The sequence below is a fragment of the Prinia subflava genome, chromosome 5, assembly GCF_021018805.1.
Source record: "Prinia subflava isolate CZ2003 ecotype Zambia chromosome 5, Cam_Psub_1.2, whole genome shotgun sequence".
Classification (NCBI taxonomy): Eukaryota; Metazoa; Chordata; class Aves; order Passeriformes; family Cisticolidae; genus Prinia; species Prinia subflava.
Genome location: NC_086251.1, coordinates 36,075,143 through 36,089,025, shown reverse-complemented (window position 1 = coordinate 36,089,025; position 13,883 = coordinate 36,075,143). Strand labels below are relative to the sequence as shown.

General features: G+C 34.6%; 1 protein-coding gene across 2 annotated transcripts in view; it reads left to right on the top strand.

Annotated features, from left to right (window-relative positions):
- PRKD1 (protein kinase D1) overlaps positions 1-13,883 on the top strand; it is a 116,173-nt gene that overhangs the window by 52,997 nt on the left and 49,293 nt on the right. For both annotated transcript variants that reach the window (XM_063398850.1, XM_063398851.1), the window contains exon 2: positions 6,426-6,564. In XM_063398850.1, coding sequence (XP_063254920.1) covers positions 6,426-6,564 — 139 coding nt within the window. The remainder of the gene's footprint in view (positions 1-6,425; positions 6,565-13,883) is intronic.

The window sequence follows — 13,883 nt, the reverse complement described above, 5'->3', positions numbered from 1 at the left end:
TTGTATTTGTATCTTGTGATAGAACAAGTAGAGTTACACTAATTATGCTAAAATTCTCTTTGTTTGAGAGAAAAGTGTTATGTTAGTTGCTGTTATGTTAGTTGTCATGTTAGTTGCTGTTAGTTAGTTGCTGGTGGATTGACCCCAGCTAGCAGCCACTTGCCAGCCACAATTCAGGAAGAGTGAGAGAAGAGTCAGGTCTGGTTGCCCTGAATTGGAAGTTCTTGAAGTCTGCATTGAAGCAGCATGAGTAATATGGTGTATACTCAGCATTTTTGGCAGCGAGCAATTTGAGTGACGGAAGTCAAACCGACGTGCAGTGGCAGGAAGCATAGGTAGCAAGAGAACCTGTTTGTTTGAAGAAATGCAAGGGAAACAACTCCTTCCCTGAATGGCCACAGGAAAAAACCTGCATTAAAAAAGGCTGATAAATAGATTGTTCAGAGTTCAGGCTCTCTCCAAAAAAGCTATATTTCTATGTTTCACCATGGCCATATTTTTTCATTTTCATGGCTAGTTCTGTGAAAGAGCTCAGCTGTGTTTTAACTCTGTGGATCTTCATTGTTCCGCAGCCAGTCCAAGTCAGTATGTGTGGGCAACATACTCTGTTCCTGATCTAAGAGAGGGAAAAGAACAGAGAAATATTTGTATGTACGTATTTGTTATCTAAAATATTGTTTACACCGTAAAGCAGTCAATGAGAAATTTGCCTCTTTCTGATGGCCTATTTGGAAGCTGCTTACTAACTGCTATTCCACAGGTAACAAGTCCTTTATAAACATGTATGTACATCATTGTAGTAAAAATGTAAAAGGAATAATGAATACTGTAAATAAGGAATGATGCTGCCCACAGTAAAGCATTAAGAAGCTTAACTGATGTTAGGAATGTACCAAATGGTGATAGTTCTCCAAGGTTATATCTAAAAATATATTTATAAATAAACTGAAATGAGAATACAGGCTCAAGCATTGGCCCAAAATCACATAAACTTTTCAGTTGTTTAATTGGATGCTTCCTGATACAGTTTGAACTGTGCCAAATCACATTCTTTCAGACGATGCCCAAACAGTTTGGGTCCTAGCATGTGTAAGAGGCTGTTAAAATAAGGAGTGGCGATGTCATCTCCCTGCTTCTGGGGAAAGAGGTCATCCATGTGGCAGCTAGCCATTTCTGTGCCACTTAGGTGTGGATCCAGAGAATAGTTCCTAGCTGGTGTAGTCGGCATATTCTTAGTAACTTGTCTGTTTCACTTAGCAGTTAGATTGGAAGCAAGGTTTATAATACATTTTTTAGGAATGCAAAGGCAAAAAGGGAGCAAAGACCTCTATTGCTGTTCCCATTCATCACTTTAACCCTTGTAAATCTGGCTCTTGGTAATCCTCAAGGGTCGTGAGACAGTCAAGGTCTTTTCTGTGTCTCTATTCTAAGTGTATATTCTTTGCTGTGGTCATCGCTTCCTCACTTTTCAAGATTTCTTCAGTTGCCCCTTTGCCTTTCCAAATCAAGATACTTGTTCATCTATGCTTAATCTGTTTTTCTGAATCTGTGACAAATGGGTTTTACTTGAGCCTGTCTTGGGTAGTACTGCAACAGAGGCAGCACCAAGCTGATTGGTACTACTCCTTGTATTTTCTGACCCTTCTCCTTCCTGTATAAGACTTCCTGAAGACTGATTGCCTGGGAAGAATAAAAAATAAGGAAACAAAGGAAAGGAAGTAGTTTGTTGCCTATCCTTACTGTTTGCCTAACAAGTACTAATGCAGTTACTGGAAAGGTCTGGGGTGAGTCACCATTTCTGAGATGTCTTAAGCACAGAATGTGACATCCTGGATTGAGGTGGAGATGCTACTGCTGCTGGAGCAAGCTCCACCTCCTGTTTGTACTCAGATGTTGCTGCATAGATTCTATATAGCCCTAGTGTAAATTTTTGTTTAAACTCCAGCATTTGTGTTACTTTGTAGTAACTGTAGTGGTGTATATGTGTAGAAAGTCTTTGAATGCTAACTGATGTTTCTTACAACAAAACCATGAAGTCTGTGGTATTTTCTTTATGCATAAGACTAATATTTTCATGCTGGCATTGGTAAATAGAGCCTTTTAAAAATCTCTTGAGTTTTGCAAGTGAGTTAACGACTGCTACAACTAAGTGAAAATTTAGGCAGTTCTCTTGATGAAACATTGGCTTTTCAGTGTTAGGATTCCGCTGTGTTCTGACCTCTGTAGAGGAAGGAAATTCTGACTTCTAAAAATAAAATGCACTGTTATTTTAAGAATATAAAAGAGAAATGTTTCAGTTTGGTTAATGTGATTGTTTCAAAAGTTTTGTGCATTTATATCTTTATAGTAAAACAGCGGTACCGATGTAAGACTATTTATTTATTTATTTATTTATCCACATGTTAGGGTCAGGTTAACAGTCTTGTTTAGATTAGGTCAAGGTTACTTGTTTTTTAGCCAGTTAAGTTAACAAACATTGTGTGACTCAGCTTCTCCACATACTGTGAAGACATTGTTTAGCCCTCAGCCCTTATGTGTGCTGGATCGATATCTTTGTGCTGTAAAAGACTTCCAGGTTTTATCAAAGTTCTTGTTGCAGGTGCTGTTATGCTAATCACTAAGGGCTACTAAAAACTGAACTAATCTAGAAGAAAAAAGCAGTCATCACTAAAAAAGACAACTAAATTTAATTTTAAAGAAAAGCTGATGATAGAAAAAATTTTTAAAAACCAACTCTCATGATTTCCTAGAATAAAGCAACATAACTAACCCTTACAGAAGATGTGTGAAATTGTAGTAATGTACAAAAAGACAGGAAGATGACTTTTTTGTTTTTCACTCTTAGCAGTGAGAAGCTGGCTGCATGTATGTTGCAATTTTAGTATGTCTAAAGAAATATTTTTGCAAAATTATCATAGCAACAGACCTTTTTGATTATTAGACAGCATTACTAATTGCAATGAAACATCTTCATTTTTTAGAGTCTATATTTTCCAGTTCTTCCAGGTCAGCTTCTTCAGGTGGAAGAAATTTATTTCTCATGTGGTTTTCATTTGGCATAGCTGCTATGCTAATCTTTCAAATTCATAATTATTAAACCAAACTGGTGAAGAGTTGTCTCATCTTAGAGAGTCTTATCTTTCTTTGAAGTTAATTTTCTTTCTAAATTGTGGTTTACCAGAAAAGAAGGAGGCTGAGTAGGTTGTCCATTCAGATAACTCTGTATATAATTTGTTATTATTAATTAATTTTTGAAAGCTTCACAATTCAATTTGGAAGTATGTTGGCATTTAGATATATCAGGTCTTGTAAAGTTTCATTCTCTAATAATAAAACTGTTCTATTGTCACGATAAACGGAGCTTTAAATATAAATAATCTTTTCTTTTGTCAGCTTCTCTTTGATCCTGGTTTTGAGAACAGCTGTTAATAACAGCAAGGTTGTGGATGTACATAGAGCAGCTTGTATTTACATGTGGAGGGACCAGTGCCATTGAAATGGCTGACTGATGTGATGGATAGTGGATTAAATGAATTATTGAATATTTATAATTTGATGTTCTAGTTATTGAAATTTGAGCCTTTTTTTTTTTTGGTAGTATCACTTGAAGGTTTTTTAATTGAAAATCCAGAATTTGCATAATTGCTTGGCTTCTATACGGTTATTGGTAAAATATTTTGATGGATTTTCTTGAGATATTTACCATTGCTAAAGGTAAAAACATTTCAATGCTTGCTTCTGTTTTGTATCTGCTGTGGAAAGATTAGTGCTGAGGCTCCTTTTAACCCTGTGTTTTATGGATGATCTGCTACCAAAGCACCCACAATCTGGGCCATAACAAATTATTACTTAGATCCTGATCAGCATTCTTTTTCATCTGAAAACATGTCGTAATTTTGTATTTCTTTAAAGTGGTATGAGTAGATAATAGTGATGTAATATTTTTAGAAAATGGAAGAAGCACATAATCTCAGTGGGCTTATCATAGGTGACTTCAAACGCTAGTAGCACATCCTCTTTTTTCCATAGAAGCTACTACAGTATTATATAAGACATGTTCTATATGAATTTTTAGACAGCATTTTTTTAATCCTCAGTGTTTGGAATAAAAGCCTGTTATTTGCCTGTTGCAGTTCCACTTGTTAGTAAATTTATTTTTTCACCTATATCTACTCATATTTTGTTTCTCCTTATTGGTGGAAAGATACTGGTTAAAACAAAGGGGGAGAACTCATTTTAGAGTGTTTCCCTTTACAATTTCTTAAACTTCTTAGATAAAAGGGTATCTAATGAATAACATCACAACTGGGATAGACTTGAGTTGATTTAGAAATTTTGCTAAATTTTAAATCTGGAACCTAGAATTACTGGTAAGTGATCAGGTTAAAAAGCTGGTATTTTTATTTCTAAAAAGGGGAAATCAGGACACATTTGAAATACACAGCAAAACTGGCAGTTAAGCAAGTTATTATGCATTAAAGGTTATTTATCTTGTTTCACTTGTAAAGAAAAGCACCTTTGACTGAACCACACTGAAAGGCCAATGAAAAGATTCATTTTACTTCACACTTAGAGCAGGCAAACAGGGTGTTTATGGACAGCTTTGATGTCTTAATGGCTACTGATGACTTATTAAGCAGCCACAAATACATCCTGTTTCTGAGTCTTCCACTCCTGATTCTTACAGATGTACTGTATTTCCTCGTTATGCAATTGCAATGACCATTTAACTCTGGTAATTCTGCTTTAAGCAGCTATAAGACTGAAACAAGGCCTTCTCTTAGTACTGGGGAATTTAGCTCCAATACCATAGTTTCCCCATTTTGTCTTGTGTTTAGCAAAACTGAATGCTCTTTATGGTGGTTCATACCAAGCATCGTGGCTTCTTTTTGTTTACTTCGGTCTGTGCACATCAGCATTATTGTTGGCAGCAATGAATTTAGCTGAGGGAATTTTTGTTACTATTGCTACAGTTCGTCCTGATACAATATTTGAAGAATCACACCATCAAAATGACTGTTTTGACGTGAGATTAGTGTATCTAGGGAAAACTAATTCAAACAGAAGATGTTTCTTGTATGTATTTTATCAAAAAATGCTGTGACTGAATGTATTTTATTCTACAGAATATAATAACTTTTACCTCATGATACATGTATTTCTACATACATATATGTGTAATACTGCAATTTTTTTAGGTAGAAAAAGTAGAGCTATTTGAAAAGAGCAAATGGAATGGGAATATAAAGAGAGAGCAAACAATTTACATCATAATGAATTTAGAGGGAAATGCCTGTGGTATTTCTGAAATCCAGTGAAATAAGAAAAATCTTGCAGTTTTTGAAAAGGATCAGCAGTTCCCATTTTGAAGAATAATATTTCACTGCCTCTAAAAGAGAAAATTCTTAGGAATGCCACTGTGTTTATGTATAACCTCAAAACATACCAGTTTATTTCTCTGGCTGTACTTGTTCACTGTGTTTTTTTCATTGCACATTGCCAAAACATGGAGTAGTGTATTGATGTAAAATTGATTGGATTCTTTTGTAACATAGAAAGGGCTTCTTGGTTGTGCTTTCAGAACAAAGTCATAGTTCTTTAGGCTGGGAGCATGAAAAAAAGCGCTGTTTTTTTTTTCTGCAGAAAACAACAAAAAACCCCTGAAGAAAACCAAAAAACACGAAAAAAAAAAAAAGGAAAAAAGTTACCTAGATAATAATCTCCAGTGTATAACCTCAGCTTTTAAAAACCTTTTTTATTTTAAATAGGCTTTAGTCTTATTTTGAAGCTCCAATTTCTCTGCATTGAAACAAATGATTATGATTAAATTTTGAGATATTGTTTTGAAACATTTTTTTGTGTGCCTGGTAACTTCAGTCTCAAAAAATAGATATTTCATATTGAGTTATCATTTAAGCATTGCATCTTAGACAGAGCTGAAATATATTTCTTTTGGCTTCAAAGCATCTTTTGGGCAGACATCTAGGGAGAGATCACAGAATCATGGAATAATATAATGTAATATAATATAGACTAGAAGGGCACTCCAAAGGATATCTAGTCCAAACACCTGGTCCAGGTCTAATTAAAAAATCTTACTCAGGAACTTGTGTGAGGAAAAAATTACCAGCAGTGGCTGCAGGATACGTTTACTTCTGTCTCATTTCCTAGTGGGTACTGCATTGTTCACAGGAAAGAAAGGCAAATGAGCTTACTTGCTTGGGAGAAAAAACATTTTCAGAATATAGCGATAAATATTTTCAGAGATTAAAAAATATATTCACATATAGCCTATGTGATTCCTATTTGATTTGAGAAGTATCTGCCCTCAAAATTTCATTACACATTAATTGTGTTTTACAGTTTTATATTTTGCAGTTATGTGTTTTACAGCACAGTAAATTCTCATGGGTTTGTATTTGCAGTTTCCCGAATGTGGTTTTTATGGAATGTACGACAAAATCTTGCTCTTCCGCCATGACCCTACCTCTGAAAACATTCTCCAGTTGGTGAAATCAGCTGCAGATATCCAAGAAGGAGACCTAGTTGAAGTTGTCTTATCAGGTAACTAAAAAACAATGAAATTACTGTCATTCTTTTGCAAATATAGATATCCAGAGCAGTTTTCTCCACTTGGATTTTGACCAAGCGTAGGTGAGAGTCCATACAACCAAAATTTCCTTTTTCTTGATTCGTATCTCAGACATATCAAGGCATATTATGCCTTTTACTTTTTTTTTTCTGTTTCCCTGTATATTTTGTAGCAACCCCTTTCATCCATATTACTAGTTAAGCAACAGATTAACGTTAATAAGCTTTTTGCTTTATGTAGAGTGCTATGAAAATGTCCACTGGAAATAGAGTAATTGCTTTTCCAAAGCCCTGCATAATTATGCTTTACAAGACTGCTCTGACTCATTACATGATTTATTTTTTTAAATTATGAGAGGAAGGGGAGAGCACAATTATGTAACTTAAATATAGAGGAAGTCTGAGGATATCATTAGGTGTCAATAGGACTTGTCAAAAGCTTAGAAGTAAGAAGATATGAGCTATGTGACTGGGAATGGTGCAAAGTTTGCATGGGTATGCAGTAGAGTGAATGCTGGAACCATAAAGATATAAAGCGTTATTTGGCAAGTGAAACTTGGAAGATACTCAAAGGGCTGAATTTTTGCAGTTGGAACATGCAGTTAGAGCATCTGGAAAGACACTTAAAAGTACAGAGACATGTATGCCATATGAAAGTAAGAACTGCAACTGTAGACGAGCGTAGGATTAGTGAAGAGAAAGGCCATCCAAGTCCTAATGGATGCTGAAAAGAGTGTAAGTAAGATTTAGCTTACATAATATAAGCCAACGGAGCTTTTAAACATAGTTTTCTTGTCTGGGACGCTGTTCTGTATTCTTTGATTAGAATAGGGAAAAGTGAAATAAGGAATCATGTATGTAATTCCTGTAAGTCATCATTAATCTTTTCGATATCAGGAAACACATTTTTCACTTTCAAAAAGATACTAGTAATCTGAACTTAATATTTCCCATGGAACATCAGTAATTGCGATGCAGTGAAAAAAGTTAACAAGGACTTTAGTGCTTTATTTGATATATTGTTTATATGCTTCTGAAGTGTAGATCACATACCTTCTAGCTTGCCAAAATTAGGCAAGTAGCTGTTTAAATCTTTAGAAGCAAAGAACAGCAAATGAAACTTCTAATATGTCATGGCCTGACTGATGGCACTATTACAGATGAAAACCTTCAGTTAGATGTCTCAAATTAAACACATTTTCTCAATAAACATTTGAAAGCATTAGTGTCCTCACCCAAATGAGCTTAAACTAAATGCAGCAATTCATTTTTGCAGACAATTCCTGTGTCATATAAAAGGAGGGAAAGTATTCCCAGTTCTGCAACACTAAAAATGAAAAATAACTGTACAAACAAACAAATGTAGTGTTTAGGGAATTATTCAAACTAATGCAGGCAGTTTTTTATTAAAAAATATTCAGAATAGTTAAAAATTATTATGGATTTTGGCAATAGTGCATATCAAGCTAGCTGTAGATGGGTTATCTCCTTTTTAATTAAAGGACAAAGTGTATCAGGGCAATAAGAAGTCTTTCTCAGGATTTTTAATAATATGCATTGAAAATTTATTTTGAAGGGATTAAAAAAACCTTCTGAAAACAGAAGATACTGGCCTTCAGCACTGCAGTGTATGATATTGAGTGCTTGAGTGGTGGAAGGACAAATGAAATACAATATGTTCTCAGACGCATATGTTGAACTGATCGAACTGTTTTATTTCTAGCCTTCATTATAGAGAACTAAATGGAATATACATAAAGTTCTGTATATTCAAGGTGTATTACGATAATTGTTTTTGAATGTCATGTCCAAAAGAGGCAGAAGAACACATTGTTATTGCTGTGGCTTTGCTGCTGAAAACTCCTTGTGCTTTGGGTCAGCATTCCCTGAGGCACTGATATCTGATGTCAAAAGCTGTACTGATTGACTGCATTCATTTTTTATTACTCAGGTCAATACTGGTCAGAGTAGAGAAAGCTGAACTGTCAGTCCTTGTATTCCGGGTTATACAATCAATGCTATGCATTTTCTATTTTTCATTGTAGTTTACTTAAAATTTTATTAAAAAAGCTAGGACCACCCATGATTTTTTCCCCCTACTGCACTAACATTCTTGATAGTTTAAGAATTAGTAAATAAGATTGTTTTCTGATTTGGAGCTTATATCACAAGTTCTTGAAAGAGCTGAAAATTATCTACAGAAACTTATAGGGAGAGGTGTTGCTCACTGTAGCTGAAGCACCTTAGGTCTGTTTTAGTGAAGAAAATTGTACCTGCAGATGGCATGCAATATAACTGAAACAGTTCATGTTAGAGCAAAAGATTTCTGCTGAAACACAAGAAATTTACTCAGCTCATATTGCAGCACCTGCTGTGCTTTTGTATTCCTAATGAACATTATTACTTTCATTTTGCATTGGTGCAATACAACATAGTATTTTAATGGACTGCAAGAATCATGTAATGTGCTGAACAAATGCTGTGTGTCTGTCTGCTGACTCGTCCAGAGGAGATAAGCACAGGCTCTTGCAGTCAGCCAGATGAGTTGTGGTTCAGTGCCAATATAGATTCTGGCATTTTGGAACTGAAAGGTCAAGCATTATTATAAGAGTGGAAGCAAAAGTGTGTGTTGGGTGTGCAGTTAACCAAATATGATTTGGTTAACTGCACACTAAAAGAGGAAAAGGAACTTTTATTATGAATGTAGTAGCCCTAATAAATATGGATTTAGTTTTACTTCCATTATTTTCTTCCTTTTATTTTATGTATTTTAAAAGTATCTGTTTGAGCACTTTATTTACGGGAATATGATACTGTTTGTATAGGAATATAGGAACACTTGAGAAATGTATTAGAACCAAAAATTTGTATGTTGAATTTATTTAGTTTATTAGGCTGCACTCCTGGGCATTTATTGAACAGTATCACTAAAACCCTTCTGGCAGTCACATATGACTCACCATATTTCTGTTTTCTTAGCTGTGTATTTTCTATTTAGTCTTATCTTCAAAATATTAGAAAGTTCATCTTGTCTGCAGATGATTATTTTTTGCTGTGATATACTCTCTTCTTTAAGGTAACTCCTAGATTTTTGGAGATCTGAAGATGTTCTTTTGACTAGATTGTAAAAATAATTTATTTCAACTGCAATTTGTTGTTGCCAATGAATTGATATTAATGATAGGTGCTGTCCTTCATAACCTTTCTTTGCAGAGAAGTTAAATAGTTAACAAGTTTTTATTTTAAGTTGTTACGTGAGATGTGGAAAGATCTACTAGATGAATTAGCCCCTTTCTGAAATGAATGATGTGTTGAAGATATTATTTAAAGCTGTTTGTAGATGCAATTGCCACACTTCATCTGTATATCTGTGACTTTTTAAAGAATAACTGTATTTGTTGTTTTTCCCTTAAATGGAGGCACAGACTGTATAGAACAAGCTGACAGATGAGAATTGCAGTGGTTCTGTACATCTGTATTCTCTTTTTGAGTTCTGTTTTTTGAGGATTTCAAGGAAACAAATACTTCAGATGTCTCTAGACTTGTTTTTGTCAGCATAGTTTGTACTCTTCTGTACTTTGTTCATGAAGTTTTATTAAAAACTGCCATGTAAATTAGCCAAGTCTATTCATGATATAGAGGAGAAAATGGTATATTTACAGTTTTAATATGGGTTTGTTTATAAAAATTCTATCTTGTTTTTACTGGCAAAGTTACACTGAGATGTAAGAGACTTTTGTCTGCTGCTGGAAAGCAGACAGTGAAATGTTAGCATCTTGTGTGAATTAGTGGAATGTACTTCATCTGCTTGCTGTGAGCAGTTGTGCTCAACTTGGCAGGATTCCTGAAGCTAGAAAGTTAAATAGCAGCTATTTTGCGTTCCCTTGCTGAGCTGATGAGGGCAGGAATTGATCCACTGCTTTTGTTAAGAAGCTCTTTCTGTTATAATATCACATAGATGGTAGATCACCTCGTTGTTAGAGGTGAACCTTTTATTTTGATTCAGTACAGTTTATACTGCCTGTGATAAAATATACTGGGCTGAATAAAAGCTGTGGATAGCTATACAATTACAGTAAATGCCATTTATCAACACCTAACTGGATTGTAGTGTTAGTTCAACTTGAGATGAAACACTATGGTGTTATATCTCTGAACATCATGTTACAGTACTTCCATAGTTGGTCACAGTTTGTGATTTTCCTTTTCTTGTGATTGAAGAGCATCCTTCTTTTGGTGCCTTCATGGCTATGTTAACATGCTTTTTTAGTGTCTTGAGAAATACAAATATCTTTATTTTGTCTAAGATTAAATCTTTAAGAATTATTTTAAGATTTTAAGATTTTTTTTTATTTAAGAATCTTTAAGAATTATTCTTTCTCTGTCCTTCCAGTTTTCTCTAGCTGTCATTTTTCTTATTTCTATAGAGATAAGGCTCATTTGTAATTGGGTTAAAGTTGACTGATTTTCTATCCCTCACTATTCATTAATCTTACATTGTTCTTGGGTCATGAATTTCAGATGGATGATTGTGTTTAAAGTTCTCAGGACTGAAAGATTCCTTCCTTTTTTGTTTATGTTTGCCTCATTGTGTTTTCCCTTATATAACTGTGTTAATTGTTACTTTCTGGACAGTGCCTATGTACGAGAGGTCACTGTTCCACTGCTACCCTAGATCCATCCAAACATCCAACCTTATCCATCTCTAATTGTCTGATTTTTTTGAGAGAATACGTTTTTGATTTGTGTGCTCTTTAATTAAATTGTTGGTTCATTTGAGATATTTCACTTGATTTTCCAGATTTAGTGCAAATGCTTTCAGTCGAAATGTTCATAAAGAAACTATGCTTTCATGAGAGAATGAGGTAAATGCTCAAATGGATAAATAACTCTTTATGACATAGGAAACAAAAGGTAGAAGTGCATGCTGTTTTCACAGTGGAAGTGGGTTACCAGCAAGGTACTTAGGTCTGTGCTGTTAAATACATTCATGAATGATCTAGAAAGCATTACTAGTAAAGTGTCAGGTGTAGCAACTGAACAGAAAATGGCTTGTAATGTCACTGCCCTTGTGTCATTTACCTTTGTCACCTTTGCTTCAGGGAATGCTGATGTTGTCTTGAAAACTCTTTCAAAGACAGTATTCCAGGCTTAGATTTTTGTCTGATCCACTAATTCTTATGCTTTTGTATTCCTGTCACGTGATTTCACTGAAAACATACATAATTCATGTCAGACCACTTTACCAGGCCTCACCTCGGTAAGTTGTACAGCCAGCTTTCCAAGAAAGGTGGAATTGAAGCTGATTAGCTACATTAATTGCAGTTAATGCATTAAAAAATAGCTACCAACTTCCAGACCAGACCAAATTAAGTCTTGATTGTATTTGTATATTACATATATTTTAATGCCTCTGGGGTTAAAAAAAACCCCCTTATTCTCCTTAAAGTATTCTTAATTCAGTGAGCCAATTTTTTTACCTTTCTTACTAATTTTTACTCAGTTTTCTTAATATGATACATATCACATTCACCCTTTTAAAACAGATTTTAGATACTATAATTTTGACTGAGTTTAACACAATCCACTTAGTAGCAGTAACTCAAGATGTTATTCAAGATTTATACTTCAGCAGCCCCCATGTCAGCTGATCCTTTCTCAAAAGACTTGAGGTGTTGAATGAAACTTGGAGTCTGCAGTATGTTGTCCAATATTTTTATGGATATTTGTGTGCTCGTTTAGATTTGCAATGCAATACTATCATCTGATTAGTATTTGGAATCAGTATGGAAGGTTTATAATTAAAAAGGTATTGGTGGAAAAACTGCATGGTAATAAAAAACAAATTTTACAAAGCATATATCAGCTCTGCTTACTGTTTTACAAATTTATTTACTATTTAGTCTACCTTTACATCTATGGTATGTGAAACTTGGGTGTAGCTATAAATTATTTCACAGGATGTGTCTTTAATAGCGCTTGAGCTTTTCTTCTAGATACAGTGGCAAAATCCAAATTTCTTTTTGTGCTCCTCATCGCTGAAAATCTTCAAGCATATACCTTTAATATGAATATTTATCTATTTAAAATTTATATGTGTAGCTGAAGTTATAATATTTTCTTTCTGCACCCTAATGGATTGTCTTTTGCACACCCAGGGGTGTATGCACCTCACTTTGGAGACCACTGCTATAAGTTCAGTTGAAGTTGTATATTAGGAAAAAAAAAATCTCTGTATGATTTTTTTTTAATATTTGGGTAAGAAAACTTCAATTAATTTTTTCTCCTTTTCACAGTTCTTCATATTCTGCCGATTGTTATTGCTACTAATACAGATTTTAATTTTAGACGTGTTGCCATTCAAAGAATTCTCTTTTCCTCACCAGATGCCATTCCCTTTCATCAAATAACTGCTTCCCCATTTTATTCTCACTAGCTGCAAATGTATTGGGGAGAAAGCCTTTTTTCAGCTAAGCAGAAAACTCTTTGATTTGTCATACAGGGTTTTGTTTGATTGATTTGTTTAATAGTTTCTTTGACCTGTATGTGCTTGATGAAACATTTATATCAGTGTGTTTATTAAGTGATAGTAGTGGCCTTGAACAGAGAGTAGCTATAAATGATTCAGCGCATTGAAAAATAAAGGATAGCCCACTTGGAATAACTTGTCCATCAGATAACTCATATACATGGTCAACAGTGTATTCTACACTGCTCAGATGTATGTCAGAAAAAATCTGCGGTTTGGAGAATCTCTCTGCTTTTTTAGTCTTTCTGAAGTTGTCTCAATAACTCAGTGCTTCAGTAGGCTTCAAATTAAATATGGCTTATGTAAAAAATATATCTTTCCATATCACTATTGAACTCATTGAGTTTGTTTCCATTGGCTGACTGCTGGCTTTGATTTTGAGAGAGCAAATAGAAATGTACAGTGTCATAGTAATTTCCAATAAGTTATGTTTGCAGTCCTTTGTGGTAAGATACACATCTTCTTTTAGGAAGTGCTTGAGATTTGCAGCTAGAAGAGGTCTGAGCACAAACAAGCAAACCTCCTTCCCTTGGGGAATGTAACAATTTGAAAAGGCAAGTAAGGAGAAGGATACTCAGGAACTGCCACAGAGTGCAGTCTGCTGGGTTTTGTATCTCGATGGTAGTGTGACTTAAGCCTGGAGATATTGTCATTCCAGCTGAAATCTGGCTCACTCTGGCTTTTGAAGAGGCCCCAAGAATGTTTCTGTTAACATAGTTAAGATGTGACTTGTTGCCAAAAAGAAGTTAGGAGAGCTTTCCTG